Source organism: Apiospora kogelbergensis (genome assembly GCF_038363985.1).
Source record: "Apiospora kogelbergensis strain CBS 113332 chromosome Unknown utg000020l_segment0_segment0, whole genome shotgun sequence".
Classification (NCBI taxonomy): domain Eukaryota; kingdom Fungi; phylum Ascomycota; class Sordariomycetes; order Amphisphaeriales; family Apiosporaceae; genus Apiospora; species Apiospora kogelbergensis.
Genome location: NW_027117437.1, coordinates 152,275 through 174,452, shown reverse-complemented (window position 1 = coordinate 174,452; position 22,178 = coordinate 152,275). Strand labels below are relative to the sequence as shown.

At 51.7% G+C, this 22,178-nt stretch overlaps 8 protein-coding genes across 8 annotated transcripts; 5 read left to right on the top strand and 3 right to left on the bottom strand.

Annotated features, from left to right (window-relative positions):
- Nucleotides 1-3,415: 3,415 nt before the first annotated feature.
- PG998_015182 (uncharacterized protein) lies at nt 3,416-4,012 on the top strand (the record flags this gene model as incomplete). The annotated part of the gene is made up of 3 exons (XM_066881998.1): nt 3,416-3,541; nt 3,631-3,693; nt 3,917-4,012. 3 exons carry the CDS (start codon nt 3,416-3,418, stop codon nt 4,010-4,012), a joined length of 285 nt encoding a protein of 94 aa, XP_066723015.1.
- A 610-nt stretch (nt 4,013-4,622) lies between these two features.
- On the top strand, nt 4,623-5,402 carry PG998_015181 (uncharacterized protein; the record flags this gene model as incomplete). Its single annotated transcript, XM_066881997.1, has 1 exon — nt 4,623-5,402. The coding sequence occupies one exon, from the start codon at nt 4,623-4,625 to the stop codon at nt 5,400-5,402; it is 780 nt and encodes a 259-aa protein (XP_066723014.1).
- Nucleotides 5,403-5,538: 136 nt separating this feature from the next.
- Nucleotides 5,539-6,048, bottom strand: PG998_015180 (uncharacterized protein; the record flags this gene model as incomplete). Its single annotated transcript, XM_066881996.1, has 2 exons — nt 5,539-5,718; nt 5,839-6,048. 2 exons carry the CDS (start codon nt 6,046-6,048, stop codon nt 5,539-5,541), a joined length of 390 nt encoding a protein of 129 aa, XP_066723013.1.
- A 2,877-nt stretch (nt 6,049-8,925) lies between these two features.
- PG998_015179 (uncharacterized protein) lies at nt 8,926-10,310 on the top strand (the record flags this gene model as incomplete). The annotated part of the gene is made up of 5 exons (XM_066881995.1): nt 8,926-9,169; nt 9,226-9,456; nt 9,514-9,581; nt 9,642-9,811; nt 9,866-10,310. 5 exons carry the CDS (start codon nt 8,926-8,928, stop codon nt 10,308-10,310), a joined length of 1,158 nt encoding a protein of 385 aa, XP_066723012.1.
- Nucleotides 10,311-12,378: 2,068 nt separating this feature from the next.
- On the bottom strand, nt 12,379-13,501 carry PG998_015178 (uncharacterized protein; the record flags this gene model as incomplete). The annotated part of the gene is made up of 2 exons (XM_066881994.1): nt 12,379-13,061; nt 13,459-13,501. The coding sequence occupies 2 exons, from the start codon at nt 13,499-13,501 to the stop codon at nt 12,379-12,381; spliced, it is 726 nt and encodes a 241-aa protein (XP_066723011.1).
- A 1,643-nt stretch (nt 13,502-15,144) lies between these two features.
- On the top strand, nt 15,145-15,976 carry PG998_015177 (uncharacterized protein; the record flags this gene model as incomplete). The annotated part of the gene is made up of 2 exons (XM_066881993.1): nt 15,145-15,173; nt 15,211-15,976. 2 exons carry the CDS (start codon nt 15,145-15,147, stop codon nt 15,974-15,976), a joined length of 795 nt encoding a protein of 264 aa, XP_066723010.1.
- A 927-nt stretch (nt 15,977-16,903) lies between these two features.
- On the bottom strand, nt 16,904-17,608 carry PG998_015176 (uncharacterized protein; the record flags this gene model as incomplete). Its single annotated transcript, XM_066881992.1, has 1 exon — nt 16,904-17,608. One exon carries the CDS (start codon nt 17,606-17,608, stop codon nt 16,904-16,906), a length of 705 nt encoding a protein of 234 aa, XP_066723009.1.
- A 698-nt stretch (nt 17,609-18,306) lies between these two features.
- Nucleotides 18,307-18,615, top strand: PG998_015175 (FAD binding domain-containing protein; the record flags this gene model as incomplete). Its single annotated transcript, XM_066881991.1, has 1 exon — nt 18,307-18,615. The coding sequence occupies one exon, from the start codon at nt 18,307-18,309 to the stop codon at nt 18,613-18,615; it is 309 nt and encodes a 102-aa protein (XP_066723008.1).
- Between the last annotated feature and the right edge of the window lie 3,563 nt (nt 18,616-22,178).

The window sequence follows — 22,178 nt, the reverse complement described above, 5'->3', positions numbered from 1 at the left end:
TTCGGACGAAGAGGCTGCCAGTCCCTGTGGGGGCAGTACCAGAAGCTCCAGAACCAAGCACTGGCCACGATCGTGGGAGCTTTCCCCAGGTCACCGACCAAAGCACTGGAGGTCGAAGCTGCCCTCCTCCCGCCGGAATGCAGGCACATGAAGCTCGCATACCAGTATGCACTTCGCTTCATCAAGCTACCCCACAACCACCCCGTCAAACAAGGCTTTACCAACGGACCACGAAACCAACCCGCTCTGGGGAACTACAACCACGGCCTTTCTCAACCCTCAACGCCCTTCCTCACACAACTTCAGTCCCTCATTTTCTTGCTGATGAGTCTCTCGAAGTCACAGAACATAGAGAGGACGAACCAATCTTGGTTCCCGCCATGGTATAGCCGGCTCCTGCGCCCGGTTATTCTCATCGTGGGGAAAGAGGAGGCAGCGAAGAGACATCGTGAACTCCTCCGAACGATCCCGCAGCACACAGCCATCATCTACACGGACGGCTCCTTCGACACCCGAGAGGACACGACGAGGGCTGCAGCGGGCCTCTGTTCCCTCACTCCGCACACGAGAGCAGCCAAATGCTACTCCTGGAATCTGGGCCCAGGCCTCCGGATTGCGGACGCAGAGCTCACATGCATACACAAAGCCCTGCGAATTGCCCGATCATGGAACACTCCCTGCTATATCTTTACCGACAGCCAGGTCGCGCTCCGGCAGACGCAAGGAACTAGCTATCTGGCCAGGCAAGTGAACAGCATTGCAGAATCTCTCCAACATCCTGTCCAGCTCCATTGGTGCCCGGCGCACTGTGGGACCTCGAAGAACAGAATGAAGACCATGGCCGACGCGCTCACGGCCTGGGGAAGCAGTACCGATTGCTGACTAGAAAGACGCCAAAGTTTGCAATGAAGCCCTTCGACTACTCTGGATTTCCTCGGAGTGTCACGTCCGCGTATATCCAGCTACGCACAGGCATAGGACACATAGCAACGTACCTACGTCTCATAGGGAAAACCGACTCAGACGTCTGTAGGTATTGTGCCAGAACGAGGCAGACGACAACGCATCTCCTCCTCTACTGTCGGCACTTCAGCAGGCAGCGACAGCATTTACAGAGGCAGCTCATGGGGCTCCCTCTCACGACTAGCGTTCTTTTCACTACCATGCGTGGAAAGAGGGCTCTGCTCTCGTTTCTACGGGAAACAAAGCTTCCCTTTTGCTAAGTTCACCGAGCAGGCTGTGCATGGACAGCAAGTTGAGCGATGGAATTTCTGGATCTGGACTCTCCTGGCTTGAAAGGAGTAAGCCCTCATCAGGACTAGGTTTGTCATAATGTCTGTCATAGCTAGATAGCTGCATACGGACAATAAACTTGATTCAAAAAAAAAAGAAAAAAAAGGTACTTGGCAGCCATACGATTTAGTGCAACGGAGATTTGGATTGACTGCTCGTTCTGACAACATAAAGCAAGCAAAATCATTGATTTATTGCTGGTTCTTTCCGTAACAGCAACGACATCTACCCAATCATAAGAAAACAGAGAAAGCTATGCGTGCACTGAGATACCACGGCCAGGGTGGCCTCCACCTGCAACACGACATGTGCGAGCCCGAACGCCTTCAGCACCAGGTTATTGCTAGGAAAGCGTCACTGACAAACCATGGAAGCCCTGGTAAAGCCGCTCTTGGTCGTCTGACACGCCGTGGAGCAAGCTGCGATTAAGCCGGGTGACGACGTCCTAGTCATAGGCACGGGTCCCATCAGCCTCGCGGTCATAAAATGTCTCAATACCTGACACATTGGTGGACATATCATCGTGGTGGAGCTATCCACCAAACGGAAGGAGTTTGCGCGGCAATGTGGAGTGACTATGGTCAATGACCATTGGTCATTGACCCTCGGAAAGAAGGCGTGCCTCCAAGACGTAGGAGCCTGATGGCGGGAAGGGGCCTGTTCTTGTACTGGAATGCGCTGGCGTACCCGTCAGTATCAACGCAGCTTGCCGGGCGGTCTGAACGAAGGGGTCGATCGTCAACGTCGCCCTTTGGGATGAGCCGGTCCCCATTGACACGATATTGCTATGGTTTGGGAGAGAAAAGACTGCGGCAGATGAGTTAAACCCCAATCACCGAAAGAGAAATGCAGAACCATAAAGGTGCTCGTAGATGTCAGAGCATGACCCGAAAGCCCCTCATTGTGGCACTGATCATGTTGTATTCACTCTGCTTATCTCAGCTGGCAAAAGCTCCCTGTAACTTTAAAACAACGGTACTTGTCTCTCACTGAATGCGTCGACTGTGTAGGATGTACTTTCTCGAAAGGTCGTATACATATTGATTTATAATAATTAGTTTCGCGGGCAAACATGGAGACCTTGCCGCTGTCCATCTTTCACTCGCCTTAGCTATAATGACTCATGCTATAATGTTATTGGTCATGGACGGGTGATATGTAGGAGGGGTAAGCCGGATAGCTGACATACTTTAGTTGCTACATGTTACAGGCTGAAGGGTGACTATTTAGCTAATGGCTTGTCAGAATCTTCGCAGGGAATTGCCATGCCGTCATCATAACAGCCGGAAGAGAACAAAGTACAGCCCGTCTTACCACATTTACACATCCAATATAATATTTTAGCCTTGAGCAAATACACAACTTCGGTTGATGCCGGACACTACTTGTGCCGCAGGCCACACATGATAATACCGTGTTGACTTCAGTCGGTGTGTGAACCGCATGGCCACCTCATGCGTCTTACCTGCATGAGGGTGCATTCCAGAGCGCAGAGACGAAATGCATAACGGCCGCGCCCAAAGCCCCCTCATTAAATCAAAGATGCTTCAATACTTACCATGATGTTCGTGACCTCAACCCTATACTATGAGAAGAGTCAGGCTCACGTAGCGGGGACGGCAGATACGCGACGTCATTGGGCTGACTCCACGGGAAGCATCTACAATGATTTACCACCCCTCTCAACCTTCCTCGCAGGCTTATACCATCATGTTTCCCTTCCGGCGCCGTATATTACCAAAAAGAAAAACTAGAATACGGTTACTAAGCGTATCCCATTGGCTTGTAGGGTCGAAATGTCTCATCCCGAAGAACGCATTGAGGGATCTTCACGAGGTAGTGACGGACACGATAGGACCTGCAACGATACAGACGTCAGCCTGTTTCTAATATTAGTAAAGGAGATATTAGTGTATTGAGAGACAAAAGTGGCATAGTAAATGGAGTAAGTCCAGAAATTATACAGCACTGTAACAGTCTGAGTTATTACAAAAGGGGCCAAGTCGACGCTCGACATTTACGTTCTCTTTCTCATTCCTCCCTCAAAAGACATCAAACTTACAAACAAAGCATTCAGACTTCTAATATCCACATCATTATATACACACGTATCAAAATCAAGATGCAAATCATCAAGCTCGTCATCGCTGCCATTGCCAGCACTTCTGCTGTGTGCGCCTTACCCGCTTCGGGAACGACCAAGGCCAAGATCGAAGACAAAAGGGCAACCCAGGAAGACTACGACGGCGTACGCGAGTTTCCTATTCAGGCTTTGATCAGCCATGAACTTGGGTATAATATATTTTTGTTGCTTACTAACTATTCCGAGATTAACAGGAATGCAACGGCACAAGTTGCTACTTGTTCTTCCAAAACATCGCGTGCACTCAGGGAACCAGCGTAAGTGGGAGCACAAGCCCAACCCTCCGCGATCCACCGAATCATACAACGAGAAGAATGATGGTCACTAACATAAGTTGCTTTTTCGTGCCATAGTGCGTAGGTCTTCCCGTTCAACGTATTTACCAAGAATCATCGAACCTTCGCTCCGTTGCTACGAGCCGCTGGAGGCAATCAAATTCCGTCTCACGGTCTATACTAACCTATTCTCTCACGAAACCAGACTGCGCAAAGTGGCGGCGGCGATGGAAAGACGTGCCGCGTCCACGACTTCGGCAATGGAAATGCTTATGCGATCTGCCCTGGCCGCGCAGGCTAAAAGTTGAAAATGGGACACGGACGACTGCTTTTACCGAATGGATTGTAATATACAGTCAACGGTGCAGGACTTGAAACTAGGTGTGAAGATTTTGGAGTTGAAGAATTCTATACATTCGTTGACCCCATCTACTGCCCCTATTCAACATAAGGGGGGATGAGGAAATATAGCCTTGTTAAAGCAATAATCTAGGTTGAAGTCATTGGTCCTCTTGTGATAAATAGACTTGGTTCCAACCTTTACATATTTGAACTTTTGCCCCTGGAGTGGGCTAGTGAGCGTAAAATTCTATATCGATGAGTGGAAGGGTTACCCACCGGAAGGCAACACCTGGGAACCTAGGAAACTCCTGAAGAATGTCGCTGAGGAGCTTCAGGAGTTTGAACGGGCGCACCCCTCAGGAGCCAACGAGCCAAGACAGACTGTAGAGCAAGGCGATGCTGTACACGTCGGTTGACACTCGGTATGTGTCTCGGTCACGCACGTCTTCGAAGCGAATGACTGCTCTGAGGTGTCCGGGTCCTGCTGGCTCGCGCAACCTCCGTCAACGCAGTTCTTAGGGCCTATTTTGCCACAGTTCTCCAGCTTTCTCATTTCTTCCACCGCCACTATGAGGTATCAGTCCCGACTACAGCATCAGCCCCGACCCCAGTCTCGATCCAGAATATGGGATCCTGACACAATACTGGATTTAAAGCATCCGAAGAAAGGTGTGTACAGTTGCACAGGCTATACTAAATCTCGTGGAAACCCTAGATGCATGAATTCCGTGGGGTCCTTCAGGCACGGTTTCGACATCCTCTGCACCCTCGCCAACACCAAGCCAGCCGCTACATCGTCGCGCAGCTTAAAGACGGCAGCTATTCACACGCTATGTCACCTACACCAGGGTCAAATAGATGGCACGGTACACCGATGGAAGTTAGCCTTGGAGAAGATAGGTGTAGACCAACCCCAAGGCCGAACAAATAAAACCTCCAAACAATATTGGAGCTGCTATTCTACGCCAGACAACGGGAAATGGAGGTCTGAAGACAAGGCGGGACGGAAGGGTCCCGGAAATAACACAGCTGTCAATCAACATTTTCAAGAGAAGGCGCAAAAAGAGGAAGAGCATCGAAAGGCGGCGGAGGAGGAAAGACGAAAAGTGGCGGAGGAAATACAGAAAGCGCGGGAGAGCGCTCGTGAGAGACTTCGTCTCGCCCAGGTGGAAAGGGAGCAGAAATCAGCTGCCGAGAGTGGCGCTATCATAAAGTTCCAGAAGGACAACGACGTCAGTATGTTCAAGAGCCACGGCAATGAAACCATCGAAGGCCAGGGCACCCAATTCTGCATCTCGGATGGTCACATCTCAAGTCCCCCTAAGGCTGGACGCCCCATCCAAAGTTAAAAACGGCTGAGACTTGTATCGGGTTCGGCGCACCCCCGTTCAAGGCTGGAGACAACCTCACGATCTACACCTTTATAAATCCCATGGTGTAAGCCACGACACCGTAAATCAATCCACAACGCGCCCGGTTGATGACTCATCTCCCAAACCAGCGCTTCCCATTGGTGTAAATAAGTGGATTTGTAAGTATGTCGCTGTAGTTGACGATGATTTTATGGTGTTTCCAACTGTTTTGGGGGCAGAGGGCAATCTTGTACTCGTATTCAGGGGTAACACGGAAAATGCCGAAACTAGATCCCTTGATTTTGGTGGTACTCTAGTTAAAATTGATGTTAGCACGCTGCCTAGTTTAATCTTTCTGTACTTACCAGCCCTCTCCCTACTCCACACACGCCGCTCTACTACGCTCGTCAATGCCCTTAAGATGCCTATTTACCGTGCCGCTGCCGATTTCATTCCGATAACGAACCAAGGCCACGAGGACGCTCTTTTCAGGCACTTCCCAGGCTTTTTCTTCTCTGAACGCGTATGCCAGCTGTTCTAAGGCATCCTGTTCCACGCGTTCAGCTACCGAGATAATTGTCTGGTCGACCTCTTCGTCATGCAGGTTGTCCGCCCGTAGCCAAGACCGCAACGCCATACACATGCTGGCAATGACGATATCCAGGCTGCTACGTGACGAATTGAGAAGCCTCCCAGCGGCTGAAAATAAGCGCTCGCACTCAGCAGACATAGCAGGGATAGTAAGTGTATCCAGCGCCATCTGCGAGAGTCTGGAATACTTGAATTGACGTACAAACCAGTAAACGATGGGATCCGTGACGTACTGGTCATTGGGGTCAGGCAACTCAGCCATCCAGGCATCCCACTCATCACCAAGTTCCGCCGGCAACGGGTTATCGATCCGTTGCGTGCTCTGTATGAACGGGTCCCAATCTTTGGCGGCGTAACGGGCGGCCTGTGGTAATATAGCTGCATAGGCTGGCTGCTTGGGGGGAATAGCATTGTGCTTATATTCGTTGATCCATTGGCTTTTCACGATCATCTTGGCCCACGGTGACCAAGATCGTCTCGTTGGATGCAGGAGGCGCTGCGTTCGACTGAAGATTCGCCTCCATAAGATTCGTGATGATACGATCCAAGGCCTCCAGGAAATGCGCTGCATCGCTATGGATAGCATTCGGGCTGTGCACTGTCAAAAGCAGATGGCGTAGAATAGCAGAGAGGGCCATTCCAACATCGCCAGGACTGCTAATATGTGACAAGGGCAGTGAGGGCTTGGTTCTGGTTCAGCTAATAATTGACTATGGCACTTCTAGGGGCTCTGTCTGTCTGTCCCTCTTCCCTCTCCTTCCAGGAGGGTGGTTCGTCAGGTTTATATACACCTTGTCTGGCATCCTTCAGACGTCCTTTTGTCCCTTAAACGCCATATCCTTCAGGAATGTGGTTATTCGTTGGGCCGGTACACATGCCTGCGTTGGTATGCGTGTGACATAATACGACCCGGGAACCTCGGACCGCCGAGTCATTCTTGGTAATCCAAGCGTGGGTTTGGACGGTTGGGGGGCGGGGGACAGACGGTCCGTGACTGAATATATCTTCAAAGGCCCTGTGATTTCTATCAGCACAGGTTGACGTGAAAGACACCAAAGTAACCGCAAGATCCAGGATTGCAGCGTGAAGAGATATCGTACGATTGGAAAGGATCACCTGACGGGCCGGCGTTGCCACCAGGTCGGAATTTTGACGGCTGCCACTGGTTATGGTGACCCTGCTCACTCCAGAGTATGGTCCCGACTGAAACCTGGCCACGGGGACTTGCGAACCCGCCACACCCTCTCCGGCCCCTGCAAGGATGGGCTGGGGCCCGTTCCGACGGATTGCACCTGCCCCATTGATGGTGCCCAATAGCTGTCAAGGTGTTTTGGAACGAGCATATGCGAACGTTTAGCGGGGTTGACCACATAAGTGGAAAGATACTCCAGATCACAACAGACCTGATCGTCAAGATGCTAGAGAATCCGGGCATAGGGGTCAAGGTCTAGAACGGTAAGGCTAGTAGCTTGGATTGTTCTGATGTGGCATGATTAAGGAGAGATTCAATGTACAGTCTGATCCGACGAAGGCTGATAGGAAGAAGGGGTGGAGGGACAGAAGCCTTGTGAAGTTCTACAGTACTATACTACAATCACTACTTTACTGGACATATATTTTCATGTGGTATAGAGGGGTATGAAGAGCCCACGTCGACCGTCGGCTCGATTTGAGTATGCCTTGGTTTGGATGGAAACCCGCATGTGGTGGAACATAAGTTGGAAGGAAGATGTGATCTGGCGTAGTGAGAACTGCTCATACAACTTCGCGCATTCGGAGATGAGCGGGCGACGGATCAAAAACACGAGAATCAGCCAGGATTGGGAGTCATCGTGGTGGCTTGTTATGTCCCGTCAGTAGACAACGCTTATGCAGGATACCCGGCTCCGATACAATTGGCTACTGTTCCGATTGGATGTACCAATGTTTGCTTTCGTGTACCTGAGTTGACTGCAGTTGGCTAGACCTCACAAGCCTGTTTTGGCTCACCCGTACATGGCAGCAACAGAGAACCGTGTGTCGGGGAACTTGAGGGCGTTCCGAAGCCACCAAACTGCATGCCCTGGGTTGCACAAAGGTGTGGGCCGGGCTCGTCTGCAGCATGTTCCCGCCGCAAATACCGCAGCAATGGTAATCTTTGGGCCCAGGCGTGTCCTGCAGAAGCTTCCAGATCCGCCTCGTCTCGGACTATGATGTAGGTGCTGGGATATCGATGCAAGTGATGCGATGCGGCTGCAATTTTAATAGGTCGGGATGTATAATAGGTGTGGCAAATTTGGGAATTTTTCCAGTCCGCGTTGGAATAATAGCTCATATAAGATCATGGTTGCTAGCTCTAGTTCAACCACGGGTTGCAAGGTCTGCATTTCCGCGGCCTGCAGCCAAACAATCGTTTCGCAGAAGAGTCATGACGGCATGCGGCATGAGTGCATACGACAAGACTAGTAGGTCGCTATCCCGGCTGCTGCCGTCGGCAGGCAGATTGTCGGTGATTCAACCATCTGTCATGTTGTACAACCGTAATGGTCTTCTTATGCATTGATGCATTCTTTTTCTCGCCAGCAACGGCCAACCCCTACATCGGCTGCTGCGAAACGCGCATATCCGGCTACGTGAGCCAAGAAATAGACCGCTCATTCCGCTGTCCAAAATGCTTTTCGTGACACTTGCACGAATCTCTCTCCCCCCTTCGGCAGACCTTCCGTTGTATTAAACGCCGGCTCTTCCCTTTGACTTTGCCCGTCCTTGGCACCTTTCCAGAATCGTTCGATCCCATTGCTTTGGTCACTTTGACAAGACCCAAAACTACAAGACATTGCCATTTTGACTCTGAGAACCACCGCTTTACGCTGTTTTATTCCCGAATAAAGATATATACAGATCCCAATAAATCGCTCTCTTGTGGCTCATCCTTGATGTGAACTAAGCCATGGAGTACCACATCGCCAACGGCCCTGTCGCTGTCCCTCAACCAGCTCGGGACACACAAGTGCCCGCTGGATGTGGACACAGCGGATGTGAAGAGCCCTTGGGCTTACCCTCTGGGTTTCCCTCCACCTTGTACAGCAAACTCGCCTGGAAGGGATCTATTTTCAAGAACGAAGATTCTTACGTCTGTCAACTGACCGACGAAGACATTGCCGAGATCAAATCCACGTTGGAAAAGTTCAAGGGTGAGTCAGCGTCACGTGCTATTCTTTGATCATTGGGATTTTAATGCTTTTATTAGCTCTGGAACTCGATGGTGACTTGGTCAATGTTGAGAACTTCTCCCTTCCCACTCTAGCTGCCAAGCTTTCTGGTGTAGGCCAGGAATTGCACAATGGCAAGGGATTCTCTGTCATCAGAGGCATCAAGCCCAGTGACTTCTCGGTTGAGGAACTCACCATGGTGTGGCTGGGAATCCAAGCGCACGTTGTCGATCAGCGTGGCCGCCAAGACCACAAGGGCAACATTCTAGGTGAGGTTCCATGGCGTTCTGCTTGTCAGCCAGTCGCATACTAACACACAATCTCAGTCCATATCATTGCCGACAATTCCTCGGCAGATATGATGGGCCATCACCGGCATTCGACATCTTCTATTGTGAGCGCGCCCAATTCGTTCCAGATTTATAAGCGCCACAGCTGATTCACCCCTCTACAGAGTTTCCACAACGAAGAAGCCGGTGACTGCGTTGGCTGGTTGACGAGAACCACTCCGGCCTCAGGCGGCAGATGTATCATCTCATCCGCATACCACGTTTACAACGTGCTTGCAGCTTACCGCCCAGATATGATCCGGACTCTGGCCAAATCAGACTGGCCCTTTGCCATGTACGAGCTTGTCAAAATTATCATTACTGCTTGGGTTTGCTAACTTATTCCTAGTCCCAAGTTCCAATGCCGCCCGGTTGTCTTCTACCACAACTCCAAGTTGATCATGAACTTTGGCCGCACTCCTTTGCTTGGAAATACCACTCATCCTCGGCCTTCTAGCTTGCCGCAAGTGAATGAGCGGCAGCGCGAAGCACTTGATGCCATCGAAGCCATTGCACAAGCTACGCAACTCGAGATCACGATGCAGGCAGGCGACATGCATTTCATCAATAACATGGCAGTGCTGCATCGGCGTGAAGGCTTCATCAATGGTGCTACGGGAAGAGAGAAGCGACATTTGGTTCGCATGAGACTTCGCAGCTCGGACTTGGGTTGGGATATCCCAGAGGAGCTCCGAAGCGATTGGCAGGATGCATTCGAAAGCACCGCCACAAAGGCATGGCACCTCGAGCCAATGCCCGGAGATGCGTTTCCACTTCGCAAGTACACGAACTAGTCGGCCACTCTGAGTACGTCTGGCCGGGTAGATGGACGAATAGGGTCTCTCTGTTTTTCTAAGTCAATGGCTCATTGCCATCATTTGGCGCTGGTACCAATTAATTGGTATTGACAGGAAATGTCACTGGTACGCGGAGTCCTCAACATTCAGGGGATTTCAAGTCAGTCAATGCTTACCAGCGACGGAACGTGGCGAGGATATTCAATTCAGTCCGCAATATCTACTCTGCCTTCCACTGCATCTCGTTTCGAACTTCATATTCTGCAGGATCCAAGTGGTTTATTCAACGGATAGGGATTGTATTTGACCAAGTCGGGAGCTTGTCCCCCGACCTGTTGCTCGCTGCCATGCGGGTCGGATTTCAGCCTTACCAATCGGGGAGCGAGAAGCGCGCGACCCCACGCCAATTCGGACCAACACCCCGCCTGGACAAAGGCCAAGCTGCATTTCCCTCTTATATCCACATCGTAGTGCTGGAGATGCTGCGCTCTTCCGAATCGCCCTGCGACTTTGCCATTAATCACTCGATTGCTGCAGCCATTCTCTATATAATATACTTCCTACAAACCAAAGACATAGCTAGCTACTAGAATGCTGACTCTTCTGCGGGGCCAGGCTCTCCCAGTCCTCGAAGTGTAAATACGACAGAGTGGCGGAGTCGAAGCTCTGGAGCAGAGCGTAGAAAGACCATGATACGAACTTCTGAAGAATGCATGTGAAGATGCTGATGCTTTCTTCGTCGTTCTCCATCAAATATTCTGTCTTTGGTCGTTCAGCCCACGCGAAACCCACAAGCTCTACGTTCCAGGCGGACACGACCCTTCTTTGATCGATAGCGCGTTTGCGCAACTAAGCACTATTCTCAAGAGCAATTCTGTAATATGTTCAGAACAGCTGGTAAGCTCGAAGAGTCTCACGGGCTGTTTTCGGTCCTGAGTTTGGTGGGCCCTTACTGTGAAGCAGAATGGGAGCCGTTGCGCAAGTGGCACTGAGAGATGGAATGGACGACGGACGGACAGCTTGTGATGCAACCCATGTTCTGGTGCGCAGGACAGAGGAGCCTGATATTTCTCCCGCTCCTCTTGTCCCATTCCGACCTAGAGGCCGATCGCCTCGGACCTGAATCATCCAGCAATGCATCCTCCTTTCGCTGCATCCGTCGAGAGCTCGAAGATCCTCGCGCGCTGTTTCCGGTCCTGGCTTCATAGTTGCCTGCAAACCTGTTGGCCCTACTGTTGGAGTGCAGCGTCGGAAGAGTAGCAATGGCGCACTAGCGGGTTGAGGTCGAGAAATCTCTGCACTGTCAAGGAACCCTTCTCATCTGTCTGGTTGTAGATGTTCACGATGTAGAAGTTCTCTATGGGCGTGATTACCTCCAGGACCTGCATGTAGGGATCGGAAACGAGGTCGAACCGGGGGTTCACTTCAAAGGGAAAGGACTTTCGGATGTAAGTCATGACTCTGGGGCGATTCTGTATGCTAGAAAGGTCCGTGGACTCTTGTGGTACGAGCGGTCGGAACGACGGATGGGAGATACAGCTGTACAAGCCGCTTCCCTGAGGACCCTTGTCTTGGAAAAGATAGGGTTCTTGAAGGCAGAGGATGTGTGATTGGTGCTCGAGGGCAATCTGGAATAGGGATTGCAAGCTATGAAGCCCCCGATTCAGGTTGTGCTGTACCAGCGAGATCGCCTCTAGCATAGCGCTTTGTACACTTCGCACTTCTCTTTGTCAAAGGCCGTGTGTCCAGTCTGGCTGCAATTGGCGCATTTTGCAGGCGCGTGTGTGCAAGGGACCTTGCTATTGCAGTCCTTGCAGCTGTGCTCCTTGGTCGGATGTTTCCCAGCGCAGTAGCCGCAGATGTACCGCCTTCTACAGAGCGCAGGGTCGTGGCCCAGCTTTAAACATCTGTGGCATTGTGTCTTTGGCGTGAATGACTTGAAGCGGACGACCTGGAGGTGCTGGCCCTGGATCCAGATTCCGTTCTTCAGGCATTCGGTTCTGTCTCCCTCCTGGACGGCGAAGACCATGGACGAGTGAGCTTTGCCTTCCGGTTTGGACAACCATCAGACATTCCCCTGAATTTCGATGTCGTTGAACCGCTTCACCTCCTCGGCGAAGGAGGTCGGACTTAGCGATGTCGGGACGAAGTGGGCCACCAGCTTAGGCCAGGTATCTGGCTTTTCGGCTGCCGTGATCGGCCAGCCCTGGAAGACCTCTTGCCATCTCTGTTGCTCCTGCAGCAGTTGCGAGGCCGTGAGAGAGAGCGAGGTCAGGACGACGTTCCCTTTCGGGGAGGCGTGTACGCCCTTGATTGCATTGCACTGGAGTCTGGCGTTGATCCGGTCCCGAATCAGCACGGGGTCGAAGCGAGGAAGTGCTTGGTCTTTGTCTTTGAGAAGAACAAGAGTGTGCTCCTTTCGGTCGTTTTCTTTCTGTTGTCCAGGTACAGAGGCGTGTTGGGGTTTGGTTGTAGCTTGTCCCTTATTGAGGACTTCGCTGTAGGTATTCCCCTTTTGGGTTGGGCCTGTTGATTTGGCAGTCAAGATCAGCAGCTCCTTTAGCTCGTGTACCTCTTTTCGGAGGTTGGCAAGTTCTTGTAGCGCGTTGCAGCAGTCGATTATTCTGTTGGGGCTTTGTGGGTCTTGGATCGGCGTCTTGTCTGTGGCCAGCGCTTCCAAGTTCTGGGTCGCCGCGGTGTAATCAAAGCCAGAGTAGGAGTCCTTGGCCTCCTCTACGAGCCGGAGGGCTTCTTGGAGCAGATGGCATGCTTTGGCCTTCTGTTGGGCGAGTCTGTCTTCGATCGTGTTCTTTCTGGGCGATTTGTCAGACGCGTGATTGGTTGTGTCTAGTTGAACTCTCTGTCTGTGGTACAACGCGGTTGTTCCAGTACATATTTCCCTTAGTGGGTCCTGGTCGGATCGTCGGCCTCCAAGGTACCGATACCTTCCATCTGACAAGTAGGACTCCATGGCCTCTTGTACGAGCCGGAGGGCTTCTTGGAGCAGATGGCATGCTTTGGCCTTCTGTTCGGCGGGTCTGTCTTTGATCGTGTTCTTTCTGGGCGATTCGATGGGGCTAGGTGTGGGCACGTTGCCACAGTCCGCACGGACGACAATGGTCGGGCCTTCGTCTATTAAAGGGACCGGTGTTGGTGACCGCGTACTCCTTCTTGGAGTTGTCGGCCATGGTGACAACCGAGCAGCTCTGTTACGAACTGGCGGCATCACCGTCGCTGGTGAGGCTGGAAAGCTCCCGTGATAGTGGTAGAAATTACTGGATTAGGAAGGTGACCTCGATGCAAAAGAAGAAAAAGAGATGTATGGTGGCTATTCTATACATATACTTAGGTAGCTTGATCGATGTGGTTCATACTGTTTTGCCAGGCTGACTTAGATTCAAATTGAAGTTAAGGAAAAATAATCAGAAAAAGGCTTAGTTAAGGACCAAGTGATATTGCAGCGGTTCAAGGCGGGCGGCCTGCTTGTAACCTACCAATAAGACATAATCTGTGGAGTCCTGCAAGGTTTTCTAAATCTTAAATGGATCACAAATCGCCACTAATTGATGGACAAGGTATGGTCCGCGTGCTAAAAATGTGCTGGGAGGGAGTTGTCTGAAGCGTCGCGTAGAGGAGGTTGAGGTCCGCTGGGGGGGTGAGAACGACGGTTTTTCTTCTCTTTTGGTAACTTTTTTTTTTTTAGCGGGGATTCTGGATGGGAAGGGGGCGCAATTGTGAAACCCTGGGACAAGCGATATTATTTAGATTCGAGTCTAATCGGTTGCAGTGGTCCGGGATTTCTCCTAAATGTAATTTGGTGTTGTAGGAGACTACCCTTATTTAGGTAGTGTGCGGCAGTTGCTTCTGAAGCTATCACCATGGACCTTACTAAGTGAACTTGTCCATGATGATCACCCCCACATGTCTCGCTATTGGCTCTGAACGCATGCTATCGCACTCCGTGGAATTTCACAATGCAATTGCTGGGAGACTCAGAGTTTTGTCCGCAGCACCTGTTTAACAATTGCTGGTCGTTTTGAAACTTTGCTTTGATTCGCAGATCAAACAGTGCCGAGTTTGGCTATTGTACGTTGCCAGTTCAATTCGATGTGCATATACAGAGCCCATAGCAAGGGAAACGTTCCCTATACATATAATGCAGTAAGTCCGGTTCAGCCACTGGGGGAGATATTTAACACTATGATTTGATAGAGCTAGAGAGTCCGATCCCCACTTGTGACCTGAAGATATGATGTTTACCAGTCTCCTTTGATTACCTCATTGTCCACAGATGGTTATAGTGCTCTGATACGATATATACTATCCCTGGTCCAAGCGTAAAATCATACTCAATCATCTGGGTGAACGCCAGTGCACCGCTCGGATCTCGCTGCATCCGGTATGATAGCCCCGATCTTCTTTCGTTGCCATACCGAGCAACAACCCCTACTGGCTCGTCTTGACCTACAACATTGGTCGATAGAGCAATGCCGAAGGTGCATGTCGCCATGTAAAAGCGGTGTTTGGCAACTTGGGAAGAGGCACGTGTGTGTCTCTGATTTTAAGTTTTGGATGTAGAGTACAGGTGGTGTTTGAGACAGCAAAATAATAACGAACGACAGCACTAAGAGGAGAGGCACGGACGAGCCCGACGTAATGAGCGACGACTAACGACGAGGATCAGTCAACCAGTGTTCCGTCTTCAGATTATAACTCACAGTGAGAAGCGTAATATACTAATTTCCTTATTGCTTAGGTTAGCTATCTTCATCCGACATTCCTTTTCAACCATTTGTCTACTAATTCTTTAGTATTTGGCCACTTTGCTTCAATGCCAAATCCACCTTCCTATCTATTCGGGTCTGTACAATGGCTCATGGTCCTGTCCCGCCTCCAGACCTGCTGCAGGGCAGTCTGGCCTCCGGCTCGGCCTTCTCTGCATAGGACTCCCCCGCACCGGCACCCTCTCCATGACCATAGCGCTCGAGAAGTTGGGCTACCGACACATGCACCACGGCCTCAAGTACCAAGCTGACGAGGAATGGGCGCGGTGGCGGGCCGCGGCCGACGCCCACTTCCCACAACAGGATCCAGCGAGGCCCTGGTCCAAGGCGGAATGGGACGTGTGGATGGGACAGTTCCAGGCCGTGACCGACTTTGCCGGGGTCTTCGCGCCCCAGCTCATCTCGACCTACCCGGGCGCTCAAGTGATCCTGATTATCCGCCCCTTCGACTCTTGGCTCCAGACCGTGTCCCACACCCTACTAAAGTTCACCTACGCCTGGGACTACGCCCTGCGCCGCTACATCTTGGACCCCCTCTGCGGCGGCCACATGGTGGGCGGGATGCGGACCGTGTTCGAGGGCTGGCTTGAGGCGGAAAATCGCCACGACGTGTGGGCCAACGCGCGGCGGCGGTACGACGAGCACCACGAGCTGGTGCGACGCATGGTCCCGTCGGGCTGGCTGCTCGAATACCGCATGGGCGATGGGTGGGAACCTCTGGCCAAGTTTCTGCGTAAGGCGCCGTCGGAGCGGTTCCCCCACAACAATGAGACGGCTTGGATCATCGAACAGGGACGCGGGGAGCGGAGGAGAAAACTCGGGATGGCCGTGACGCAGCTCCTCAAAATCACATCGCCGTTGGCCTTTCTTCGCCCTTAGATACTGGCTAGGAGGAAGAAGGCTGATGGAATTGTGTTGAAGGAGTTGGAGACAATATACTTACTCTACTTAAAATTTAATTATTTAACTAACTCAAATTGAAAGAAACTCAATGACATCAATCCCAAAACTCCAATGATTTATAAGTTAACGTGGTTTATCAGCGAGCGACGCACTATTACCACTTTATACTATTTTATAACGAAATATCTTAACCATAACGCTTAAAATTAATTAAAATCAATCGCTTTCTAGCTCGCTACCTAGTTCTATAACAATTCCACAAGACTGTATATTATGACCTGTTTTACCGCACGTACTATAGCGCCTAACGCCAGCTACGCGCCGCTTCGATGGACCCCCATTCTCAGCTTTATCAGTCGCTAAACGTTTACCCTTATCCTTCGCATCCTGTAACACTTAAGATTCCTTAGTAGTTAGGGCTCCTCCAAGCTGGACTCGCGACTTTTTGGCTCTCCGGCGCTTTGAAAGGGCGAAACTGGCCTCTTCTAAAGTACGTATCCGATCACGCATAAGGGTCATTTCATGGGCCATTTTGGTCATACCCTTCGCCATCTGGTCCACAGCCTCTAAAATCGGCGTCGGAGAGCTTCCTTGGTGGGCAGAGACCTTGCTTTTAATAAAAGAAGAGTGCTTAGTCGTCTGTTGCGGGTTGAACGGCGTCTGGGAGACGTAGGTACTAGCCGTCCCCCGACGCGACGAGACAGGCGTAGGCGTCCGAAGACGCACATCCAGCTTGCCAATCACTTCGTCTGGATTGTGAGGGACTAAACCGGATGCGCTGAATCCAGATCTAATGTTTGTTTCCGTGAAGATCGCGAAATGCGCGGCTTTGAACGCGATAAAGAATTCGAGCTTCATAATGTGGTTTATCGAGGCCTTGATAAACAGCTCGATTTCCTTCGACTAAGCACGTTTTAAAGGCGAATAAAGTGCTACATCGAGTGGCTGGAGCAGATGAGATGAATGCGGAGGCATACTAATGGTGATAATGTCGTTGTTCTTGCAGTATGCCTCGAATTCGGCCGAAATATGACTCTCGTGGCCGTCGAGAATCAAGAGGCGGTATCGACCCTTCCTATGGCCTTTGGTATGCTCGTCAAAGTGCTTGATCCATTCCGGGCCTGTCTCATTATCGGTCCAGCCGTTTAAAGTCGGTTTGATTACCCAATTGCGCGGTAGGTCGCATTCGCTCGCCCAGCTCGAGAGGTGATATTGGCCCCGAACGATCAAGAACGGCGGGATGCACCAGCCTTGCGAATTGATGCATTCAATTGCCGTTGACCATTCCCGATTGCCAGGCTGGACCGACTTGGCCTTCCCATGCCGGTCGGCGCGTGTTACGACGAGGGTTGATCCGATCATGCCCATCATAAAGCCGGTCTCGTCGAAATTGTACATGTCTTCATCGACGATACCGTATTTGGCTTTGATATTCGCAACCAGCCCAAACCAACCTGAAATAACGTCTGGATCTTCACAGAGAGCCCTCTGGTAATCGTACCGGCGATTCATTCTGGGTTTGAGGTCCCGGTTCCGGTCGATAAAGCGCCTGACCCAGTGCTTACCGACGCGTTCGCCGCCGCGCGACGCGGTGAGGAGATTGGCCATATCTTCCACGCCAGCGATATTGGGAGGCATCCCTCGGGCATCCAGATCAATTATGTATTCTCGGAGCACCTCCTCTTCAAGTGTATTCAATTTGTGTGCTGGGTTTCGGATTTCGCGTCGTGGGACTCGGCCTTTGATTCAATGGCGTAGTGTTGATTCGGGTACGTTATATGCCTTCGCTATTGATCTTAGGCTGTTTTTTTTTTCGATAAATCTCGTGTCGCTTTGATCGCTAAAACGATCCGCTCCTCTTGAGAAGGATTAGGCATTGTGGTTGCGGAATACTTACGCGTTGAAGTTTAATTAAAGAGGAAAGTAAAGGACGTGCGTCGCTCGCTGATATGCGTCGCTCGCTGATAAACCACGTTACGCGTTCGACACGGTCAAAGACACGACCAGCATCCAGGTCAACAAGTGCTTCTCCGTCGACTACACCAACGCGCTTCAGCCCTTGTGCATCTCTTTCCCCGAACGAGGCCAGATGTCCATCCTGTGCGGCAACACCGAGACCTTCGTAAGCCCGGCGGGCAAAACCCCAAACACTACTTCGCTAGCGTCGGCGGGGGCCGGCACGGCAACCGCCCCTGCGGAAACCCGTTTAAGAACGTAGTAGCGTACGCGTTCAAGGTCTACCCGCAGGCGAGGTCTGGGGCGGTAGCTGCACCTTCAACGCGACTGAGCAAAACGACAAGAAGCTGATGGCCGCCGTCCGCGACTTCGCCGAGGACTACCCGGATGAGAAGGCGGACACCATCCTGACGGCTGAGATCGCCATCGGGATCCTCGTTGTCTACTACAGCGGGCCCGAGTCCGCCACCGGCATCTTTAGTAACTTTACCGACAGTGTGCCCCTCGTCAAGAATCTGACAAAGCGTAGCTACGCGAAACTCCTTACGGGCAACAACTGGGCCGTGCTGCGCGGCGACTACATCGGCACTGCGACTACACTGCTGCCAAGCAAGAAGCACAGCGTCGAAATAACGGGCTCTGCGGGGTGCTCCATGTGACGGCCTAGCCGACAGCGTGTGGTTCGAGCCCCTGCCCAAGTGTCTCGCGGCCAAGGGCGGCAACATGATCGACCTGGACGACGCCGTCGACCGCCGTCGACCACATCATCCTCGAGTACGACTACAGCTTCTGGGTCTCCTCGAATTTCGACAAGGTCGACCGCGCCGTGCAGGACACGCATAACGGCCTCGCAGGGCGGTCGCCAACCTCTAGACCGTGGGAAGCGCTGTGCTCGAACGTGTATTTGCACTTCTTCGTGAACGACGGCTACTCCACCAGGGCTACTTCCGCCGCCTCAAGTTCGAGAACACCGCCAGGGCCCGGCACGGGCGCAACAACTCAGATTCCCAGGGCTTGGGGCTAAGCAGGACTGGTGGCTTCGGATGCGAAGAAGGAAGGCATGGAGAAAGTAAGCTCGAGATTGTTTTACCCAGTAGCCAGGCATATCGAAGAAACTAATGAAAGCCCAATCGTAATCACTTTCGGATGTATTGCTTGCATGCATCACATTAGGTCTATCTCTAGCCTACCACATGCGTGTCTCACGGGACAGGACGGCAATCTATCCAATTACCTAACGTCCGTTTTAGTAGTTAGTCCAACCTCCGACATTACAGATGCACGCCTGTATATAAGTCGAATGCTTAGGAGTCCAACAAACGATAACCAGTTATATCCTTTTCGGCAACGAAAAATCATTAAAGGTTATTATAATGACGTTAAGCATCCTTCGCGACGCAGGTTCTCTCTTCACACCAGTCGCGGTGTTCATGAACCTGGTTCTGGACGACACGATGTTACAGATATAACCACTTCAACCTTGAAACTTCCCTCAGGGCAAAAGCAAGATACTTTGGTAGAGAAAAGTACGAAAGAAAGTTCGAACGATAAGCACCAATCGGCAGTACTTCCGGGTGGTGACTGCATGAGTGTCTAGAGCGGCTCTTTATAGCATGACCCGAAAACGACTGCAGTTGGCTCTGCGCAAGCAGAAAAGTCGTATTGACGCACCCCAGAATGGACGCACCCCAGAACTGGTCCAGGGCGATGCGAGACCTTGCTGCTTCGCCTCTCCAAGGGTACGAACACCCTCACGCGCTCTTTCCGGTCCTTGGTCACAATGTCGCCCATGCAATTCTGCAGGCATTTAGACTGGCTCAGGAACGGGACAGTCAGCGGCGCGCCGATTTAATCCAACGTCTAAATCGGCGAGCCAGAACCAGCACCGGAAGGGCCGTTCATGCGCGGGGGCGGATGCGCTGCTAGAGCAGTTCGGGGGTGGGGAGCAGCCAATCCAGAACTTGATCCTAGCCCCGGTCGACCTCGTTCTGCTGATCTGGCTCTCGAATGGAGGACCGTAGGACGCAGAATGCCCACTGATGCTAAGCATACCCGGCTCGTCGTGGCGCTCTGCTGTCTGGGCGCAATCCTCTCTGGCTTGCTGGTTTTGGCATCCTACAGCGTCCTCTATTTCGGTATGGAAAGCAACAGCGACACCCTGATCTATATCGCCATTGGATGCTCGGTTATAGAAGCTATCTACATTGTCGTCGTCGTCATCTTGACCGGCTTCACGGCAAAGTACTGTCGGGATTGGTGGCACTGGCTCGCTGGTAGCGGGGAGGACTACCTTGCTAGGAACTGTAAGGCTTTCGTAATTCTGCTCATCATACAGCTGTGTTTCTTGGCTCTTTATTACATATCCTTCCGAAAAAGGCGCGAACTTCGCCGGAAATAACGGCCTTTGCTCGATGCTCTTCCAGAGGAGAATGCTCAGGGCACAGCAGTGTGGGAAAGCAGAGATAGAGGACGAACTGAAGACAGAGGGCAGGTCTGGCCCTGATCAGGGCGGGCAGGCCGAGATAGAGCAACTCGTGGTGGATGCCATGGAAACGGAGGGCAAACGGAATGTAATCACGTCTTCATCCCAGTCTCCAGTGAATGGGAACCTAGTCACCAATCGGAAAGCAGTGCTTGGGAGGCAGTGATAGTCTCATACTAATTGTATAATATAAACAATATGAGCCGTGGAACTCAGCTGTAAACTGGGATCGGTGACGTGCTGCTCGATCCCTAGCTTACTCTGCGCTTGTCGTATCGGTGAATTGAAGGAATAATCTTGATAATCGTGATCACAGTTTAATGCATTGTAGCGAGGTATGCTCCGACTTTTTTTGCCTTGCGGCTCAAAGCCTACGTACCACCAACGTATGGAGGCAGCTCCCCCTATCTTACGGCCATCTTACTGCATCTCAGGCATCTTGTGCTTAGAACAAAAGGAAAAGTTACAGGAACGGTGTCTGAAGAGAATCGCCAGAAAGCGGCTAACTTCTGGATAATCACAGGTATCTATTCAGCTAGGTCACTAGCGAGGTGTTTTGAATTCGCTTCGGTGGCTGATTCAATCGTCGAATGCCGTCGTAGAAGAAGCTGTGCACGCCTCAGATACCCACTGCCTGACTTAACTCCATGCCATTGTCACCGCCATTGTCACCGCCAAGATAGATTAGCGGCGACCACACTCTCCAATGAAGAAGGCCAAGATGCGCCAGCCTGGCGGCTATGTCTTCTATTCCTCTTTTCGCGCGGGCTTCTTGGGTTGAGATACCTATTGCATTACTGGACATAGGATGAGCGCTTGGCCCTCCCCATGGCCCATAGTTACGGCGACCTACAGCTGCCGAGAAGAGGCCGAGACTGCCAAGGGGTTTGAGCGTCCTGACACATTCTTGAAGCTCCGCGATGAGACGGATCCAGAAGTGCGATTCAACCTCTTGGAAGAGCTGCGAATGGGGCTGGTAGAGATGTTGGCCAAGCTCTTCCTCGACTTTACGAAGCGCCTCTGTAGGCGCATTCGTGAAGCGGAAGATCTCAACTGCGAAAGAATCCCTTATCAGCTTCCTTTCGCTAGCAGTCCCGGCACTAGCTGGGGCTGTCGACAGGAGCTCCGCGAGGGCGATGTAGAGGTTATATTTGCTCCTTTCCGTGTCTTGCGCATCTAAGATATCTTGGCGTAACATATGATTTGATGAGCGGCAAGGCGACCTTATCGTCTCGGGTGCCGCCACGGAGAGTGAACCCAATGAACTCGTAATGGAGCCGAAACCAGTATCTTGCCCGTGGCTCCTGGCGTAGGTGGAGCCAGGAGTGGCTGGACTCGATGTGATTAAGGTTGGGGTAGGGACAGAGGTAGGGATGAGGGTACCTGCTCCTCTCGAATCTCGGTACATACTCTCGAGCTTGCTGGACAGGCGCATGCATATTTCCAGGTGGATGCCATTGAGTACGTCGCTGCGCAGCTTTGTTATCTGCTTCTCGTCAAAGGCGAACGTATTTGGGAGTTGCTGGGAGCTGGAAGGAAGGATCAACCTGGATAAAGCCTCGAAAAACACTGCCATATCGCCGAAAGCAGACGCGGATCCGGGGCTGAGGCCAATATCCCTAATAGCTGTGACATACCATTGGCTTCCTGGATGAGGGTCGAGCCTGCCGGTCTGGATCTTCTTACAGAAGAAGCGCTTTTCGAAATTTACAGTGTCCTCGATCAGAGTGGGTTTCCAGC